At 37.7% G+C, this 19,945-nt stretch overlaps 2 protein-coding genes across 7 annotated transcripts; one reads left to right on the forward strand and one right to left on the reverse strand.

Moving 5' to 3' along the window:
- Window positions 1-3,151: 3,151 nt before the first annotated feature.
- Window positions 3,152-5,170, reverse strand: LOC116927240 (5'-AMP-activated protein kinase subunit beta-1). 3 transcript variants are annotated; one of them, XM_032934274.2, is made up of 10 exons: window positions 5,094-5,130; window positions 4,874-4,953; window positions 4,639-4,801; window positions 4,369-4,565; window positions 4,217-4,310; window positions 4,100-4,135; window positions 3,946-4,030; window positions 3,786-3,859; window positions 3,664-3,699; window positions 3,152-3,597 (listed from the first exon to the last, which is right to left on the reverse strand). In XM_032934274.2, the coding sequence occupies exons 3-10, from the start codon at window positions 4,792-4,794 to the stop codon at window positions 3,451-3,453; spliced, it is 825 nt and encodes a 274-aa protein (XP_032790165.1). In that variant the 5' UTR covers window positions 4,795-4,801; window positions 4,874-4,953; window positions 5,094-5,130; the 3' UTR covers window positions 3,152-3,450. The 3 variants fall into 3 exon arrangements, with proteins under 3 accessions (XP_032790165.1, XP_032790167.1, XP_032790164.1); XM_032934276.2 differs by lacking the exon at window positions 4,874-4,953 and having other exon boundaries at window positions 3,786-3,856; window positions 4,993-5,170; XM_032934273.2 differs by lacking the exon at window positions 4,874-4,953 and having other exon boundaries at window positions 4,993-5,170.
- Window positions 5,171-5,275: 105 nt separating this feature from the next.
- Window positions 5,276-16,536, forward strand: LOC116927215 (CLIP-associating protein 1). 4 transcript variants are annotated; one of them, XM_032934246.2, is made up of 25 exons: window positions 5,276-5,416; window positions 5,523-5,702; window positions 6,167-6,361; window positions 6,589-6,694; window positions 6,889-7,057; window positions 7,131-7,307; window positions 7,470-7,549; window positions 9,756-9,796; window positions 10,527-10,626; window positions 10,794-10,957; window positions 11,061-11,170; window positions 11,240-11,366; window positions 11,460-11,713; window positions 11,838-12,241; window positions 12,344-12,451; window positions 12,536-12,767; window positions 12,851-12,962; window positions 13,030-13,131; window positions 13,204-13,410; window positions 13,497-13,660; window positions 13,769-13,941; window positions 14,007-14,209; window positions 14,352-14,611; window positions 14,699-15,230; window positions 15,308-16,536. In XM_032934246.2, the coding sequence occupies exons 3-25, from the start codon at window positions 6,257-6,259 to the stop codon at window positions 15,671-15,673; spliced, it is 4,296 nt and encodes a 1,431-aa protein (XP_032790137.2). In that variant the 5' UTR covers window positions 5,276-5,416; window positions 5,523-5,702; window positions 6,167-6,256; the 3' UTR covers window positions 15,674-16,536. The 4 variants fall into 4 exon arrangements, with proteins under 4 accessions (XP_032790137.2, XP_032790145.2, XP_032790152.1 ...); XM_032934254.2 differs by having other exon boundaries at window positions 10,527-10,620; XM_032934261.2 differs by lacking the exons at window positions 5,276-5,416; window positions 5,523-5,702; window positions 6,167-6,361; ... (2 more) ...; window positions 7,131-7,307; window positions 7,470-7,549 and adding an exon at window positions 8,047-8,809.
- Window positions 16,537-19,945: the final 3,409 nt, after the last annotated feature.

Consider the following 19,945-nt stretch of genomic DNA (forward strand, 5'->3'; position numbering starts at 1 on the left):
CCAACGACAAATTATAAATTAAACATAATTTTCTTTCTAGCAACAGTTTGAAACAAACGAAGAAAAATAGAAAAAATATTAATCTGATCATATTTTATTTATTTATTTATTAATTCCGTTTAACCCGAAAAGTTTGGCATTCCGTAAAGGGAAAAAAATTTTTTTTTGTGTTTCAAGTTAAGAAAGTGAAGTTCTGAAGTAGGACTGTAGACTGTAGCAGAAAAGAAACCATAGAAAAATATAAAATTCACTCGTGGAATTTTATCACCACCTCTGTGCATTTGCAATACCCCAGAACCAAAATATTGCCACAACTTTACCCGCGAAGCTGAAATTATCCTAGTGAACAAGCTTATTTGCTTCATCATGTCTTCAGCGAAAAGATGGGGTTCTTATCACACCAAGAGGGAATAGATTTATATATAAATTATATTTGATCCTACAGTACTGATCTTTCACTATAATATCACCATCCGTGCTACTCAGAAATGTTTATTTTTATTTTAAAATGCAGAAAAAACAACAAACAACTTTTCACAGACAACGGTATACGCCCTTTGCGATGTACGTCGAGTGGCACAACAAACTTTTTCCACCTATCCTTTCTCGAACCAGTTAATCCTTGGACAATGTTAAATATTGAAAAATATGACGGTTTTTCTGCCGTTTAATAAAGGGATAGTTCGGACTGAGGGCCAAAATCCTTTAACTAATCTCTTAGGGTTTTGGGACCCGATAGTAATTGGTCGAGAATCATGTGTGAGTGCGGCCTGCGGCTTTCGTGCAGTCTTCAACTTGCTACGACCGCGTTCACTTGTTGCGCTTCCATCGAAAAGGGTTTTTTTCTTTAATCAAACACTCAAATTTTTCGTTCCTTCAGAGAACATTATTATTATTTTTTTTTGATTCGCTGAATTTCGTTTGAAAAAAATTAATAAATAAATCGATTTCAGGAAGGGTTTTAGTTACCTATCTCTTCAAATTTAGCTTGCTCTTCTAAATTCAGAATAAATATGAATTTGCCTCGTTCATATGAAAAAGTTTTGTGATTAAATTCCCCGGCATCAGGAGGAAGGAGGGGTGGGGTGAGATTTGTGAATTTGGTTAATTTTCCTGATTTTAGTACACGGAGTATACGGCTCATCGTACAGGCACTGCACCTTCTATGAAAGAAGCATTCCCAGAAATGCCCTTTAAATGCGTTAAGCAACGTTTACATAAGGAATGTTGCAACCCACTGTGTGTCAATCCTCATGGCCCTTTTTTCGTAAGAAGCTTTGAAATTACGCTGCTTAGGTGGGTAGATGCTATGAGGCTGTGTAGGATGCAGGGAAGCCAAACTTATTGTAAAATACACGGCTAATTCTACATGAGGCCTAAATAATGTACACGAAGGCACAAGGCAGTTCTACGAAGTGGACAGAGGCAATTTTTAAATTTGCCATCGAGTAACTAACCAACAGTGTATCGTATTTGTCTATTAAAATAAAATTATTTAAAATAAAATACAGAAAATGTGTATTGAATCACGTATTTTTATTTGACTGTTTTTGATTTTTTTTCTAGCATTTTTGATTGTTATTTTTGGCTAAAAGTGAATAAAATAGCAAATACTGTTTTAAAATACTTTTCTTCATTTGCTACGATTGGAATTTTGGCAACATGGTAGGGATGGTCCCGGCCCCGAACCAATAGGGTTGCTTTTTTGCCAATTGGGGTAACTTATAAAACATTAAACACGTATAAAATATTAGTAATGAGATGGATCGTTGTGAAATGTTCCCAAGGCTTTATATTTATTCGCATATTTATATATGATATATACTCTAGAGAAATTGTCATAGTGTAAGGCTCATTTTTATTGTTAAGAGTTAATACCGATACCGGATCGCTCGTTATGAGTCAGTTCAGTAGTTGATTTCGGTTTGCGCGGTCCAAACTGATCCGTTGGTCCGATATCTCTCTGCAGCTTTAAGATTTCCTTTATGGGACTAAGCTGCGTAAGGGTAGAGTTTCTGTAAATTAAAAATGCGACTATTTTAAAGCGATAGTTTCCTTCTCAGCCAAAACAACTGGACTGATAGATAGGCATATTGAACTTCTATCTGACCGAATAGTTCTGGGAAGGCAGTTCTTATTTAACCACAGCATCATTTATAAAATCATTATATTTTGCCATAAGCCTTACATTATTCGAAAGTTAGGTTCCACTTTTGGGAGTTGTTCAAAGGAGGCGAAATCATATTCATACCAAAAAGATAGTTATTATCATCAATCAAATTGGCTTACATATATATATATATATATGCTGCTACAGTTCTTTTATAAAATTTAGGCTATTATTTACTTAAAGGGCCTGGATTTATATGTGCCCACATGTATGCCATATTTCAGGAAACAGTGTGAAACCGCACAGATTCATTGAAAACATCTTGACGAATAGGGAGTTCTTAATTACCATAGCGGTAAGTTTTAGCCCCATATTTACACGTTTCCTGGTTTTCACTCGCTAGTTTATTTTTAAGATATGACAATTATGACATAGCCGGTTAAATATTTATAATTTCGTGTTTTAGAATATTTCAAGGAAATTAGACTGATTTTAAAAGTGTTTTAAAATTACAAACAACTTCCTTGCTCAACGAGTTTCTTCATTTCGAACTAAACAACATTTATTCTTGGAAATTCCCAGCAAAGTTAGGAACTTTTGTTTTCTTGTCGTACGCTTTTACTTTGGCTGCATTTATCAGCTCCTTTAAAAGCTAAAGGCCAATTTTTGAGGCATGTTTTTTGTAGTTTTAGCTTAAATAAATCCAGACTTTATTTATGTTGACACGTTGAAGTATCCTACATGAAACTTTTAATGGGGGAAAAACATACGTTGAAACATTTTTACTAGTCTAGGGAAACCGATCAGTTCATGACGGATACAGATTATTTCTTACTGTTTGTTTAGCAAGTAACTTTAGGTTTTTCCACAACTTGATCCGATCATAATGTCGTGCCTTCAACTTTAAATGGATTTCATGCCCTGTGGCCTGTGCTCTTTCTAGCATCGTATAAACCGTTTTGTTTTATCGCAACAACTGTGCAACGACGACAGTAAACACAAAACGTTAAAAATAGATTTCACTCTACATGACCAAGAAAATTTTAGGTATACACATGTATTCAAGATGGCGATAGTGCGACTGACTGAATTATCAGGGGGTTAGGTAAAACAGGAACAAACTATACGACGAACAGCTACATAAAGCGCTAAATTGGGAAGCTTTAACTCTTAGTATTAATCGTAAATAATGACACCCCATTTCAACCATATTTTCATGGGTAGAAGTAGTTGAATAGTTTTCCTCTCTAAATGAATAAGAACCATGATCTAGCCACACGCAGTTTGATTTACAAAGGAGAATAACCGAGTTGGAACTCGATTAACTAACTTTTTCCACCTTAAATGGGCTTATAAAGAAGCGTGGTTACATATTTCTTTCGGTAACGATGAGTCGCGCTAAGAACCATCACTCCATCTTTAATTGATAATGCGTACAGATGACAAAGCATAACATGATTGGGTTCCGGTAACAAGGTAGGCTCGCACTGCAAAGGATAGAAAGGCTCATGAAAATCCACTTAAAGAGTGCAAAATTTGAAAAGTAATCTCACCGATAACGGGGTATCTTTATTGAGAATAACTTGAAGCTGATGCGTTCGATGCGTACATATTAGTAAAAATATCGGAAAATGTTATAGAAAAAAGCTAACCTTATTTAATAACTAGTGTTTACCAAATGAGGCGGTAGAATTGGAGGAGCTAATTTTTCCTGTGGTCGAGGTATCGGCACTTCTTGGCCATAGTCTTCTGTCGTTGAGCCGTTCCCCAACATATTAAAGAATACATATTATATGACGTTTTAGCTTCATGTTGTCTGGAAACTTATTACTCACCTGAACCTTGAGACCCTGAAACAGTACTGCTGTCTATATCCAAGGCATCGAAAACTTCAAAATCCGATTTCTTCACTGAAATAATCTGAAACATGACCAACAATCCAAAAAATTATTTAGTCAAAAGTGCATGAAATATTAATTTACGACATACATTGTTTTTCGATCCAATTCCATTATCTGTAACAGGCTAAGAGGGAAGGAAAACTTTTTTAAAGCTTATCTTTCATCCTGATTAATTAGACTTTTTATGAATCTAAATATATATTACCTCAGTTGGATCATGCATCCACTCCCCATCAACCAGAAACTTATACTGATGCTCTCCTTCAGGCAAATCCACTATTGTTACAAAATCTCCATGGCTGTATAAATCATTTGCTACTATATCATGACAAGCTTCAAACTTTAAGTGCCATTTACCTCTTTACCATAGGGATGGTTTTCCAGTTTGAAAAGGTACCAGTAATATAAACTTGTTTACCACCACCGTCCCATTTGAAAACGGTCGGGAGAACCTTAGGAGAGCTTTCTTCAACCCCAAAGTTATCTTCCTGGGAAGGATTAAGTGCTGAATGATTGTAATCTATATTTCCTGGTGTGCCAGATATTTCAAAACCCTAAGCAAGCAAGAGAAACTTTATTTTTTGTAAAATTAAGCATTAAAAAAGGCTCTATGCACCAGTCACATACTTTTGCATTTAAATAATCATCATCATCTCCAGATGTCTGATACAGAAGCTTGCTAGGTTTTTTATCAAAAACAAAAGCTTGGCCATCTTTGCCTGGGGAACAAGGTTGGATGTCACCTGACTTATGTCGTTCTCTTGAACTATTTGCTTGCCCCATCACTCAGCTAAGATTTTGGGAAATCAAAAAGGTTATTTAACAATATATTATTAGACCAACATACTATACTGTTATATACATAGTTTATTATTGACTACAGGAATACTATGCTGGAGATTCCAAGACTAAAAGACTGACCAACTTAGGGGTTCACTCTATCTATAGAAATAACAACAGGAAATGAATAAATTCAAATACCAGGTTTAAATTCAAACGATTTAATTTAGACACGAACGAATTGGCTATTGGTTGCTTCTTCAATTAACGTTGCAAGACTGGTAATAAGAAAAAATTTTTACACTAGGCTGTTATCGGTTATAAACATGTAGTGTAGAATACTACATATTTTCATAATCAAGATGGGGTTGGCAGAAATAACCGACACCCAGAGACGTCTAGCGTTACTCTTTGGGATGTTATGGCACGTCTGAAGCACGAAGGCCGATCTCTTGTGGTCGGCTGCGCTACACAGTCGCTATGGCCTATGGGCGCTGTCACCCAAACTCTCCTTAGATGAAAACGTTCCATGGCGTTACGCTGGCGAGGAACTGCTTGTGATTTGCAAATAAAGTTGGATGATTCTATCGATAAGCTTTTAAATCGGGATCTTTTTTAAAATTTGGTACGAGTTCCAACTCCGTGTTATTGTGCTGCCCCATGAACCATTCTCATGATCTTGTTAATTTTCCATGTTTATTTGTGTTTTCTTTCTGCGTTTTTTTTTACAGTTTGGCAACATTGAACGTGTACTAGCAGCGAAACACCAGAGATATTTTCACTTTTAGCCGCATCAATCTAAGCAGAAAATTGTTTGGAGATTGGACGTCACAATTCTATCGACCTTTCTTCACGGCTAAATCTAACTAAACTACGTCGTCTTCGCTGGATGTTTTAAACTATAGATTGATGCAAGTATTTATCTCTATAATCTACAATTTAACGTAGACAAAATGGTGAACTGGAGCCATTTTACACAACAAGAAATAAACCGCACAACTGGATATATTTCTCGTAACGACAGAATTACCATTTTGTCTTCGTTCAATCGAACTATTCACGGCAATTCGTGTTGCCTTAAATTGTCGTAAAGGCGCAAGTAGCTTATCATCCTGTCAAAAATGAATTATAAGCTTTGATGTTCTGTTGGCACTGTCAGGTGTGGCATATCACGAAACAATATCATAACTGAATCAAGATAAACATGCCCTCCTTCAGCTGTAAGTTCTTTGATTATTTAACTGGTAAAAGAAAAGAAACATGATGAAGTTCTAAAGTTCTTATGACAGTAGATGTTATTGTCTGAAATTTTGTTGTTGTGGATTGTTTATTTATTAATTTGTTTTTAATTCTTTTACTTCTATTTTTATTATAGGATTTGAGAGTGCCAGACAAATGTCCAACTTGGATTTATTTTTACCTGTACTGGGGACAACAGATGTTAGGAAAAAGATTTTGATTGGTGATGACATTATTACCTACCTTTCGCCAGGATAACCCTCCAAAATGTGAAGATATTGGTTTGTTTATTGATGGGCTTGTTTCTTGGATAAACAACAGCAATTTTAAGGTGATACTATTGCTTCTTTTATTAAAAACTAAAATTGTTTAACAAGTTAACATCTGGTGTACCACATGTCATAACATAGACTAATATAAGCACCTAATTTATTAAATTGGCCTGCTTTGCTGTTGGTAATTCAGAGATTATCATAAAATTGTGAATATTGAAATTTGACCCCCAAGTGTAGCTTGTAGATGAAAACTTAGCACTCAAGTGAATTTTTTGACATGCAGGTATGTCAAAATGGGCTGGAAGTTTTAAGTCTTCTTGTGAATAGGCTGAAAGAGGACTTCCGACCGTATATTCAGACCATCCTTCATGCCGTGATTGATCGATTAGGTATGCACCCATAATGAACCCACGTGTCGTTCAATCGTCATGATTTTGCCACAATTTTCGTCACTTTGGCGTTCACAGTATAATTTTCTAATTGCTTTAATTTATTGCTATCTAATGGGCATGTATATATGTCTTTCTTCATTTATTGCGTTTTATAATCACAGTTGCTTTTGTTTTCAATTTTTTTACTTTAGGCGATTCAAAGGACTCGGTTCGTGAAAAAGCCGAAGATTTCATTTTAAAGTTAATGGAATGGAGCATACAGCCACAGCTCTTATGGGAACGTTTACTTTCGGCCTTTGTTCATAGAAATAATAAAGTAAGAGAAGAAATTCACAAAATACTGATCATCACCTTAAATTCGTAAGTTTCAGTTCAAGATATAAAATTTTGGACGTTCACATTTTTAATCGTTATTATCACCAATCTGTTAAAGGTATGGAAGTAGCTCTCTGTCATTGAATAAGCTTGTGCCATCCATAGTGAAATGTCTTAGCGATCCTACACCTGCCGTTCGGGATGCAGCAAATCAAACTCTGGTTGAAATTTACCGCCATGTCGGTGAAAAGGTTCGCGCTGATTTAGAAAAGCGAGGCAATGTCCCCCCTGCCAAGTAAGTGTGTTAGTTCTAGCTGAAAATTTCTTAAAATCAGAAGCCAATATGTCGACGTTCTTGGGAGTTCCATTTCACAAGTTCAATACGATTCTGTTGGGATTTACTTTCATAACGATCATTGGTTCTGGTTAATATAGCTGAACATGTTTCTGTTTGTAGGTTGAACGTACTATTCGCAAAATTTGATGAAGTTCGCGACGCGGGAGATATGCTACCGACTGCTGTGCTTTCGCTTGATGGTAAGTCAACTTTTTAATGCATTATTTAGAATGGCTCTCCTCGTGCTTAAATGGCTCCCTGTTTTTTTTTCCCCTTCGCGCTTTGATTCTTCGCAAAAAACATTTAATTTGTTATGTTTTCATCCTAAAGTAATTAACGGGTTACAAGTTAGTTCCGTTTTAATAACAAACAAACGTTAAAGAACAGTGGCCGTTTTGAATCTAAGGGTTTAATGATTTAATTGTTTGTGAAGACGTGGGCACTTTTTCCAATTTTATATTTCCTGTAAAGTACTGTAACTCGACAGATGGCGTTGTTGAATTTAAGTTTCTTTGTTTCTGGTTTTCCCCTAAATTGCCATTCTGTCTGAATGGAATTTCGCATTCGACACTCGCAATAACATTGGTTTTTGAAATAGTCGAAGCTGTGCGTCTCCGAGAAAATGATTAAAATCCAAAGATATGTTATCTCGTTACACAGCACGGTTTAGCGTAACACTTTGCTGGTCAGGTGATCAATCGTTCAGTCGACTGCTAGAACTCAGAGACAGCGGTTGCTAGTCAAATGGTCTTCTCCCCGTGTAGACAAGATGTCTTTTTTTCTCAATTGTTTCTTTCCGTTTTCGACGAAAGGTCGGCGCAAATGAGGATAAATTCACCGGTGCTTAATTTACTTCGTTAGAAACAGTGCAGAAGATCTAGGTTTTCAACTGTCAAACAACACCATGTGTGACTCAGAAACAAAAACACAGCTTCCAACCTTAAGTGACGTTGATATAGACTTCAATGGAATATTACCTTCACAAACTATTATTAGATTTCCGCCATCACAGTCTGACTGTGTGGAGACTAGTCAGATGGCCCCTTCATTATCAGACCAACCGACAGATTGCACGAAGAACGAGCAACCTTCTTCTACCCCTATCACAAGTGTTAAAATTCCTCTGTTAATCCGACATCATAGCCTGGATAGTGGCAGCGATGAACGGTTCCCTACCTATTTGATACCGGACAGGAGGCCAACAGCAATAAAAAAATTTTCGTTACCAATGTCATACGAAACACAGAACCGCTTAGCCCAAGTTGCTAATATTCAACGTTCATTCGGGTTGTCTCCGATAAACAGTCAAAAGTCTAGTCTTCGATGTCGCAAGGGCTCGTTATCCCGTCCGGCTGTTGATTGGGGTCCAGCTAGCGAATGGATTATGCGTTACGACAATTTGCTTGAATCGAAGTCCTCGCCTCCGTGTTACAACAGACAACTGAGTGGTGAATACCATGGTAAAAATTTTAAAACGATTCTTGTTATTAATGTGTTGTGAACGTGGGAAGCGAGCCCACCTTTACAAGAGCTAACGTTACCGTTTTTGGTTTATTTGCTTTTCATAACGGAAAGCAACCTGATTAGGCCGCCCTATCTGGTGCCTCTTTTTTTTTCTTCTCCCGTTTGTTTGGACAATATCGATAATAGGGCTGCCGTGCGTGCACTTTTTTTTATCGAATAGTTTATTCCCAAATAGAACGTCATAGGCGCCACAGTTTTAATCTTTTTTTTTTTTTCGTATTTCGTCACACATTTTCGAATGGAGTATAATGCAGCCAGAAAGGTAAAAGTTATTTTCTGTGATAATGCCGCTTAGAATACGGAACGTTAGTTGTTAGTCTGCTGCTAACAGTAAAGATAGCTCTGAGAGGAAAACATCAGTGATGCTGCATACCAAGTCATGGGGCCCCTGCAGGCAATTCTTTGTTAGCATTTGAGTTTTTTTTCTTTTTATCTCGTAAGAGAAAGTTTTAAACTTTGGGTGCGACGGTGAACTCATCATAGAGAACAACATTCCCGTTCACCGCTCCTTCCACCGATTTAGTTACAGTGAAGGTCACGTGAAGCTTCGTCATTTCCTCACGTACAAGTTTTAGATTAATGTACTGGTTACGCCCGACATTAACGAGTGAAAAAGTCTGAGTGTTCGCTTACGTACGTTTGATTTGGATTTGAAACCTGAAAAGGTAATGAAAAACCCAAACGTGCTACGAATCTCTAAACTTCACTTGTAACTAACGAGTCTTCGACTCGTATTAATTGTGTGATACCAACCATTTTTCGAATAATGCAGGATATAATTTAACTCCTATTGGTAGTCCCTTAGAGTAACGTTGTCGAGTACTTAATGTATTACCATGACATGTTTTCTTTTATCATCTCAAAACTAATTATATGTTTTAGGTATTGCCAAAACAACGGAAGATGAACCAGACCGCTCTTTGGTAAGTTCCATTTTGTCATTTGTTATGTCTGACAGTTTTCGCCGTAAGCTTGTAGGTGTTCTTTCTTCACCATAAACGGAAAAGATTGGCTTTTCAAATATAACGTAATGGTGTTTGCCATTCTGTTTGTTATATTTGAGGTGTCGTGGTGAATAGTGACGGAAGGGATGCAATAGGTGGAAATGGGGAATGAAAGTCGTCACTCAAGTATGCAAAATCATAACTTTCTTGCGTGAAGACCGAATTGCTTTGGCTTTTGTGTTTTTTATCGTCGACTAGAAAGCTCTAAGCTTCGTTGCCCAGGGTGCTCGATTCTGAGTTATTCATACGATAAGAAATCTGAATTTTTCAAAAGCGATAAACTGGCAAAAGATTAAGTTTTGGGCGGAAAAAAGAGAACAAGAATTCGAAATTTTAACAGGGATAAAATTGCGTAATGTTAATCAAGAATTTGAATCACCAATCCAGTTATTATTGTTTTTTTTTATTATTATTTTAATCCAAGGTTTTTGCATATCTACCCAGGGAACGTGTTATTTTGTTGTATTCCAAATATGAATTGCATTTTAAAAACAATTTAAACGAGTGTAGGTCATATTCCTTAGTTGCGCCATAGATGGGAAAGCAAATGGGGGATACACCTTACCTTTGTCCTAAGATATTGTTCGTTTTTTGCGACTAAACGAATTTCCTAAAATCACAAAGATTAATCTCATTTCATAACATGCAGTTGATGACCGGTTCCAAAAGAGCTACTAGTGCCCCCGCCGTTCGGAAACTAATGGCGCCACCCCTAAGTAAAGGAGTCGCATCATCTGTTGCTGGTACAAGTATTGACTGCATTTTTAAAATTACTTTATAAGATTAATTACCTAGTTGATGAAGTAGAAAATTATTCAGATTTTTACTACTATCCGTCTAGTTCGTACAATTTTAGGCGTAGTATTTATTTGTTTTTGTTTTCTATGGAAAACGTCAGTTAATTCTCTTTTATTAGGTCCGGCGACAGGAGGAGGGATGGATGAAGAAACCTTCATTAGAGCCTTTGAAGAAGTACCCAAAATTCAGATCTACTCCTCCAAAGAAATGGAAGAGCATCTGGTCAGCATGAGAACAATTATCCAAGACCCTAACAACGATTGGGCTAAGCGTGCCGAAACAGTGAGTAAAACATATTTCACTCTAGTGCATCTCAGAATTTATAGTTTACCATCCGTTTTTATTTATTTTTTTATTTTTTATTTTTTTCTTCTCTGCATCGTAGTTAAAAAAGATACGGTCTCTGCTGATAGCTGGTGCCGCAAACTACGATGAGTTGTTTCAGCATATTCGTCTTTTGGAACCAGCTTTTCAAACCAGCGTGAAAGATCTTAGGTACAAAACATTGTGAAAGCACAACAAATGTTGGCCGTTAAATACGAAATTTCGCTTACGTCTTTGTAGATCACAGGTTGTCCGAGAGGCATGCGTGTCAATCGCGTACATGTCACAGCAGTTACAAAATAAATTGGACCATTTTGCGGAAGCTTTATTGAATCCATTAATCTTATTGATTCCAAACAGTGCAAAGGTAAGGAGCTTTACTAGTCATACTCTGTCTTGTCGCTTACTTATTGGATATCGTTACATCAGATCATACTAATGGATAACGCTTGTGTTACAGATCATGGCTACAGCAGGCACCGTTTGCGTACGCTTCATCATAGCTCACACTCACAGTGCTCGGCTTATTCCCATTCTAACAAATCACATGACTTCAAAATCCAAGGATATCCGCCGTGCCATGTGCGAGTTTTTAGATCAGTTACTTCACACATGGCCCACACACATTCTTGAAAAACACGTCGCACTAATTCAGAGCGCAGTGAGCAACGGTATTAAAGACGCAGACCCTGATGCACGTGCGTTTTCCAGGAAGTAAGTGCCATTAATTTTTGTTCTAGTATTTGATTTTGATACTAAAAAAGAAAAAGGTTTAAACTTTGTTCATTTTATTATAATTTTTCTTATTTATTTAACTCATTATCTGTCACATCTTTAGGGCCTATGGTGGATTTGCTTCACATTTCCCGGCTCAGGCAGATGCTTTGCTTCACTCTTTGGATCTCTCTTATCAGAAGCTATTATATGGAGAGGCAAGTCTCTCCAATTCCAGTTCAAGCCATTCACTACAATCAGCAGGGCTTTCTCGACCTCCATTAAACACAAATTCGGGACCATCATCTCTTCCAGTTCATCCACGCCTAAAGATTGGCTCTTCGGAGAATTTAAATAGGCTTCCTGGTATCCCTCCAAGAAAAGTTGGCATGTCAAGTTACGGTGCGCGACCTGGCACGGCTAACGGAACAGCGGTCCCTACTGGTATGCGTTCAAATAGTGCCATCGATTTGCAGGCGGCAAATCGAGCCGTCCGTAACATTAGAGGAGGTTACGTTGCTCCATTGCGTAAGTTACTTTGAAATAAAAAATATTCGAATTATCGTTTTAAAGTTTATTTCGTTTCATCTATAAATGATGGCGATGCAAATTCATGGGGGAAAATATTAGCTCCCTCCAAAAAAGATAGTAATTCGTCGGATCCTCGCTCCGTTACATCCCCTGATCATCGGAATTCTAGGACTCGCTCAAGAACTTCGGGGTCTTCACAGTCTCAACGTATGTATTTCGGCAACACTCGACTAGGGCCTTTCAAAGCCCATTTTCCGAAAATCGCATTTGTATTCTGAAATTCTTAAATAGCCGGAAGCCGATCAGGTTCGCCATCGTCCAGATATTCATACAAGACATACGATCCGTCTGGAACACCTGTTCGGCATGTAGACAGTTCAACACTTGGTCGACCCAGGCGTTTGTCCAGTAGTGGAATGGCAACTAACGCCACACCACCACGTGGACCCCGAAGCAGTAATACGAGTCGTGAACCAAGTCCCAATCGAGGTGGAAATCATTCAGTGCTATCTAAGCCTGCAAGGTGATACTAAAATTTCCTTGGTTGGCAAAAGCAACCATGGTGAACTGTAAAATTCGAAATTTTAACCGTTTTTTTAAATTTAGGGTTCGTTCTCAGTCTGGGTGTAGCGAAAAAGGTACGCCTAGTCGCCCGGTGCTAGCCCAAAAAATTCTCCAGCAAAGCCGAGAAGCCGAATCTGCCCTCTCCGATGCACTGGTATAGTTCTTATCTACATTGTCTTGAGAAAAAACAAAATTTTTAAAACAGATTGTTATTTCACAAGACTCGTACTCGTGTCGGTGGATATGATGATCATTCCGATGAAAGTGAAACTTCGAGCGTATGCTCTGAACGCTCCATGGATTCAGTAAATCGTCGTTCTGATGTAAGCCTGTCAACTCTTTGTCTAGCCAATGACAAATCAAATTTGTATCTTTTCTGGTTTATTATATTTCAGCGCCATTTTCGGGAAAACTGGCTTGAGTCACCTCACAAGGATATCTATGATATTATTACTGCGTGTTCCAGTACCCATTGGTCCGAGCGGAAGGAAGGTTTAATGGGATTGCAAGCGTTCTTGCGCTCAGGCAATTCAGTTCCAACACACGAATTACGAAAACTAATAGAGATACTTGGAAAAATGTTTACCGATGCCCATACCAAAGTAGGAACTATTTGAATGAAAAAAATGTTCTCTCAAATTAAGATGTTGAAGCGATGTTTAAAATTTTCTTTTCGTGTTCATTACAGGTTTTCAGCCTGTTTTTAGATGCATTAACAGTATTGATTGAGATCCATAAGGATGACATGCACGAAAATTTGTATTTCTTGATGAGTCGGCTGCTTAACAAGTTGGGTGGTGATCTTTTAGGATCTATTCAAGCCAAAACCCTGAAAACTTTGGATTTAGTCCGGTAAAACTGAATGTCTACATTCAATCTTGCATTTTATTATATTATTATTATAATTTTTTTCGTCTTACAAACTAAATATATATATGTATTTTTTTTTTAAATTTGTAGATATTGCTTTCCATATTCCCTACAAATGGCGTTACTGTTGCGGTTCATGATGGACAACACACAAACACCCAATTCTCGAGTAAAAGTTGCTTTGCTGAATTATTTGACCGCATTGGTACGCGACATGCAACCGTCTGATTTGACTGCTGTTACGTCGCAATCAGGATCGCCAGGTGCTTTAACTTGAGAAATGACGAAAGTTCAATTCATTTACAGAGCTGGTTCTCTATCATGCCAGGTTTAATGATGGGCATGGCGGGGGTTGGCGCTTCTGTGTCTCCGCAACTCGTTGAAGCATCAGTTGCAAAAGTGGTCGCTTGGACTAGCGATATTAGATCTGCTGAAGTGCGGAAGGCTTCCCAGGATGCGCTTTATGCTTTATTCAGTTTACACCCCGCCGAGGTGACGCGAATCCTTAATACCCTCCCAAAAGTGTGCCAGGTAATGATGAAAAATGTTTAAATTAAATAAATGAATAAGTAAAAGATGTCCTAAATTCCTTTCCAGTTCCGAAAGGAATTAAGACTTGGGCGTAGTTTTCCCTTCCGTGAAGCTAATATTTTGTCTTCTTGTTACATTATAGGAGAGCGCATCACAGATCATTCAATCTCAGTTGAACAGAACCATGGATAATGTTAGTTTGAACAGAGCGTCAGATTCTCCCACATCGGTTGTTGCTGGATCGTCACCTTTAAGATCACCTGTCACTCCGCAATCGCAATTTCAAATACCGAACCCATCCTCGCAGCAACCATCTACGCCTACTTATTTTTCCAAAATCTCTTCATCTAGGTCACTGGAAAATGACGAAAATGAGCATTATAACCCAGAGGAAGTTTATAAGTATGTTAAATAGCAAATTTTCCCTATTAATTTTTTCCCCCACACCACCTAATACAAATGTATAATAATAAAAATTTTTGCTTTAAGATCCATCAGAAAAACCACGGCAGAAATCCAAAATTACAGCTTTGAGAAGTCGTCTTTAGAGCGTGATTCGACTTCACAAGATTCTGGCATATCGCAGCTTTCGCATTTGTCATTTGAAAAAAATAAAGGGGAAGCCAAGCCATTACCTCTTGAAGAGAAACGTCAAAAAACCATACCTAATTCTCTTGGGACGGATGTCTTTATGTCACCCATGGAACAGGCTGATAGAGCAACAATGCAGCGAATCCTTTCATTATTCGGCAGAGAAGATTCGGAATCGCGAAAGGATGCAATGCGTATGCTAACGCAATTGATGCATCAGGGCGCTGGCAACCTAATTGAAGACAACTTTCGTCCAGTTTTCAAACATTTAGTTTCATGTCGTGAAGACCCTGACTCTCTCGTACGCCGCCAAGTATTTAATATCTGGGCAACAATGTTGTCAACCCCGAGGCTGCTGGAAGAGATGGAAAACTACGCTGACCTAATTCTTGTCAACATTTTTCGTGCACAACGCGACCAAGAAAGAGAGGTACAGTTGGTTTAACTTTGTTGTAACCAAATATCATTGCGTAGTAACTCCATTGTTTATCCTTGTCCAAACTTCAGGTTGTACGTTCGGCTGAAAGTTGCGCCAAAACCTTAGCTGCCGTTCTATCGTTGAACAAGCTTATTCGCATCTTAAAGCATGCGATTGGTGATAATTATCCTGAAAACTATACTGCGATCAAAACTTTGACTCGGTTGGTTGAGCAGCGGCCTCATGAAGACACTGTCACGATTCTACCGGAAATGATGCCCGCCCTGCTACGTGCCACTGACCATACTGAAAGCATTGTACGCAAAGCTGCGGTGTTCTGTATCGTTGAAATTTACAAACGAGCGCCCGACGAGTTAAAACCGTACTTGGAATCACTGAATAGCAGCAAAATGAAGTTAATCAACGTTTACATCCAGCGTGCTGGCCCTACGTAGACCCGTACCTATCGAACAGACAGTCCATCTTCTCACGGCGTTTTCGTTTTATACGCGTGACCATCTAGTGAGCCGCTTATCTTATTATTTGATTCTTATTCTCGATCTTATTACAGAAAAAATAAACAAAAAAAGACAATAAAAGACAAGACAATAAAAAAAGTAGCAACATCTTTCGCGTTCTTTGTAAGCAGTTTACCAACTTACAGCTTCAGTAATTGTGACTGCTCTCTGGCAATTAATCCGATTATGCATTCCTAATAATAGTGAACTACTATGGACTTCCCAATTTTCAAACTAATACATCTATTGAAATATGTTAGTGAACGTGTCTAACGGTTTATAATGGGTATGGTTGGAATGATTACGCTTTGTCAAATTGAGCTTCTGGGAAAAATAACGGCAAACGTTAGCAACTCCAAAAACTGTAAGTTGGATGTCATGCAACAGTCAGTATACTACTAACATGCGATTAAATGCAAGTTTGTCTTCTCTTTCGTGTGAGCTGTTCTTACGATAACCACACTTAACTAGATAGACTATATCTGCTACATACTTTCTCCGTTAGTGAACAAAATGTTTTTTTTTTCTAGCATTAATAACTGAATGCCCATCTGAGCTGATTCTTTCGTTTGCTGATCTTTCTTGCATTGTACCGCCGGCCGCATTAGTTGTATAACAGGATCGCGATATGTTATTCTGTCATCGATTTAATTAGCAACCCCAAGCACACGTACGTCTAACTTTGGTTTTATTCCCTCTGTTTTTATATACCATAATATTATACGCAATTATGCATACACTTATTAAAGTTAAACCCATTTTCGTGGCAACAAAATAAACAATCAATTTGACTAGCTCAATGAAATTTTATCAGGTTTACTGAAACGACGAATAAGTGAGTGATTTCGAAAAAAAAAGGTGTGATAGACCACCGCACCTATATACCGAATACTAGATTGTGTTCTCAAGATTATTCTTAAGGATAGGCTACTTCGTTTATGTCCGGACGTCGAGAGAGAGACTTATGTCGACAAGAGAATATGACAGTATTTTTCTAAAAAGAAATATTTAAGTTATTCAATAATTGGTGTTACTGGTTCGGAACGTTGAATTATATGTTTATTCACGTCTTATAGATTAATGTACACCCATCTTTCAAGGGGAACTCGATGAGAGTAAAACAGTTACTATTTCATGTATGGCGTATCATTGCCTAATGAACACGAGCTATATCGCTCCGCCACTAGTTGGAGCCAATAGGTAGCCAGTCACTGCACGCGTTCATAGCCGCATCACAAAGAAGCTGGAAATTTGGTGATGCAGCATGCTTGCCTGCACCTGCATAATTGATAGAATCATCGTTGGATTGGTAGCTACTATACTATATAATTGGTACATTTGGTGAAATTGCCAGTACAACACAGCCTAGCAGAGGTGCAAAAATTTTTTCAGCAAAGGCTAATGTAACAATGAAATCTACAAACTCTATATGTATTGAGTCAATACGTAAGAAAGTGTTAATACTATTGACACTTTCTAACGAGGAAAATTATGTGATCATGCGTGAAACTTTGTAGGTTCCTTGTCAGATAAATGTCAACGATAAGCCTAATAACATACCTGGATTGCTACGTTTTCCGAAAATGCTGCCGTTGAACGGCAGCTTGCGAGTGCCTTCGACTAATTGTCCCCAAAAAGAAAAAATGAAGACAAAACAGACCATAACGATCATAAAACTGGGGCGCATCATGAAGTAACTCGAGAGAAGAAGGAGACGGAAGAGAATGCAAATCGGGTGTGAGCTATCGGATACCTGACTGCGGTATGCCTGTGTTTCCCGATTTACTTTTATACGTGGTGAAACGAAGCGTTGCCACTCTCAGTCTTACTTATGGTATTTATTATAGTAAACCTGATTAGTACCACATAACTTCTAAAGCCTGGAAGCTTCAGGCAACACAAATTAAACGTGTCCCACCTCATTGCAAGGATCAATCTCGTGTGAACAATTGAATCATCTCCTGGAACAAAGGCGTCTAATATCTTGCCTCTTTTTCTCTCACGTATTCCTGTCGCATTTGAAAGCCTATTTTCTCTGAACTTTGGCTTAAAGCTAAGGCATTGGTGCACTGTTGAAATAGCTTTCTTTTCTTTTCTGATCCCCTATGTATCCCGTTTAGTTTCTATACCCTATTGGATCGTAGATTGGCAGCTAATGTTGTTAGTATGTCATCTACCCACACCAGGAGCTAAGCAATGAATTTACGCTTGCAGTTAAGGTGGAGTAAAAATACACTGAATTTTTAGTGTATTTTTACTTTTAATATGTAGATAATATTGTATGTATAATTATGTAGTAATTCTTCTGTATTCTACAATTTTCCTTCGTTCTCTTTACAAGCTTTCAATTTAAACGTCCAGCAAAAAAATTATTTTGGAAAAAGTTAAGGTTAGATCTATATTATTAGACTTTTTATTCTCATCTCATCTTACTCACATTTTATCAGCTTTTACATAAGAAGTGGGGAGATGGGGGTATAAAATCCAAAAGTCTGGTACATTCATTAAATAATTTTAATCCTATCACTGATCATGCGCCATGATAAATTTGACAAAGGGCACCCAAATTACGCTTCTGAGTAAAAAAAATGGATGGGGAATGTACAGTATCCTGCACAAAAAGGTGAACACCGATTTTTTTTGAAAAAGCCATCTGTGGGTAGAAAATATTAATAGTTTACCTTTTTAAGGAGAGGTAGGGCGGTTTTGGCGCAAAATCATTATAAGGGGGGTTGGGTAATATCAGTTCAGACCCCTTTTTTTTGCCCTAGGTATTACATGTCTGGAAAAGTGTAGACTGTATCATCGGTAGACTCCCCTACCCGCCGGCTAAGTAGAACTATTTTTGCAATACAAAATAGAGTCTTTCCATTACAGTGCCGGTCCAGTTATAGAACCGGCCTGTGCGCGGTTCTATAACTGAATGGTTCTATAACCAAGCACCCGATCTTAGTGCCACCTATCGTCGGTTCTTTCATCTCTCAAACTTTGACGGTCTTAGAATGTAAGGGCACATAGCAGAGTGGTAATGCTGTTCGCTATGGATCTAGAGTCCCGTGTTTGAACCGCTGCTATGACTAACTTAAAAAGATTTTTAATATATGTGTAATATAGTCTATGGCTATGAATGGTGAGATACTAGTGTAATTTTATTGGTGGGGGACCATCCACAGAGGAAGTGGTTTGATGAACTAGAAGAACTGTTGTCATACCAGAAGGAAAAAGAAATTAGAGTTACTAAATTAGAAGGACTTGAATGGAACAAGGTGCTAGAAGATAAGAATGAATAGTGGAAGCTATTGTATTCTATTGAATTTGGTATGAATAACTTTACCGCCTATTATTATTGTATTTGGTATGAATAACTTTAACGCCTATTATTATTAGTTGGGTTATTGAACCGATGTACAACATTGCCTAAAAAGATAAAACCCATTACAGTAATATTTTTTTGCATGTTTTAAAAGGCAAAACCCATTCATTCCCGCCATAGAAAATCGATATAGTTCATAATACGGCCAACGGTGGCGCTGAAACACGGCAAAGAAAAATCGGTTCGATAACCGAGCCGGTTCCATAGCTAGGTGGTTCTATAACTTGACCGGCACTGTACTCGTTATTGTCATTATCGGGTCGGGTAATCGGGTAGCATATGGAAACACAAAATTATTTTACAAGTATGCTAGCTGTTAGTTATCAAATTGTTGGTGGCTTGTTGGATACGTTTCCGTCGGCGACGCGGGAGATCCGCGTTCTAGACTTGGATGAGATTACTGTTTACAAAATCATTGCGTTCATGGAAAAAGTGTAATTGCTTACGTATTAAATAATCAATAATCGTATATAAATACTTTTTCAAAATTTTAAATATTATATATCTCATCAAAATTTTATTTGATTATATTCATTAGTTAGATTTGCTCTGAATATTATTAAGGCAAACAAGCTTTGAACGCGGAACTCCCGCGTCGCCGACGGAAACGTACCCAATAAGCCACCAACAATATAGTAATAGATAGCTAGCATACTGATAAAAATAATTTTGTAAAAATCATCATAAGGGGGTTATGTTGATTTTGCGCCAAAACCGCCCTACCTCTCCTTAAAAAGGTAAACTATTAATATTTTCTACCCACAGATGGCTTTTTCAAAAAAAATCGGTGTTCACCTTTTTGTGCAGGATACTGTACAAAAACGCGTCTCTCAGTC

This window comes from Daphnia magna, linkage group LG1 (genome assembly GCF_020631705.1).
Source record: "Daphnia magna isolate NIES linkage group LG1, ASM2063170v1.1, whole genome shotgun sequence".
In the NCBI taxonomy this organism is placed as follows: Eukaryota; Metazoa; Arthropoda; class Branchiopoda; order Diplostraca; family Daphniidae; genus Daphnia; species Daphnia magna.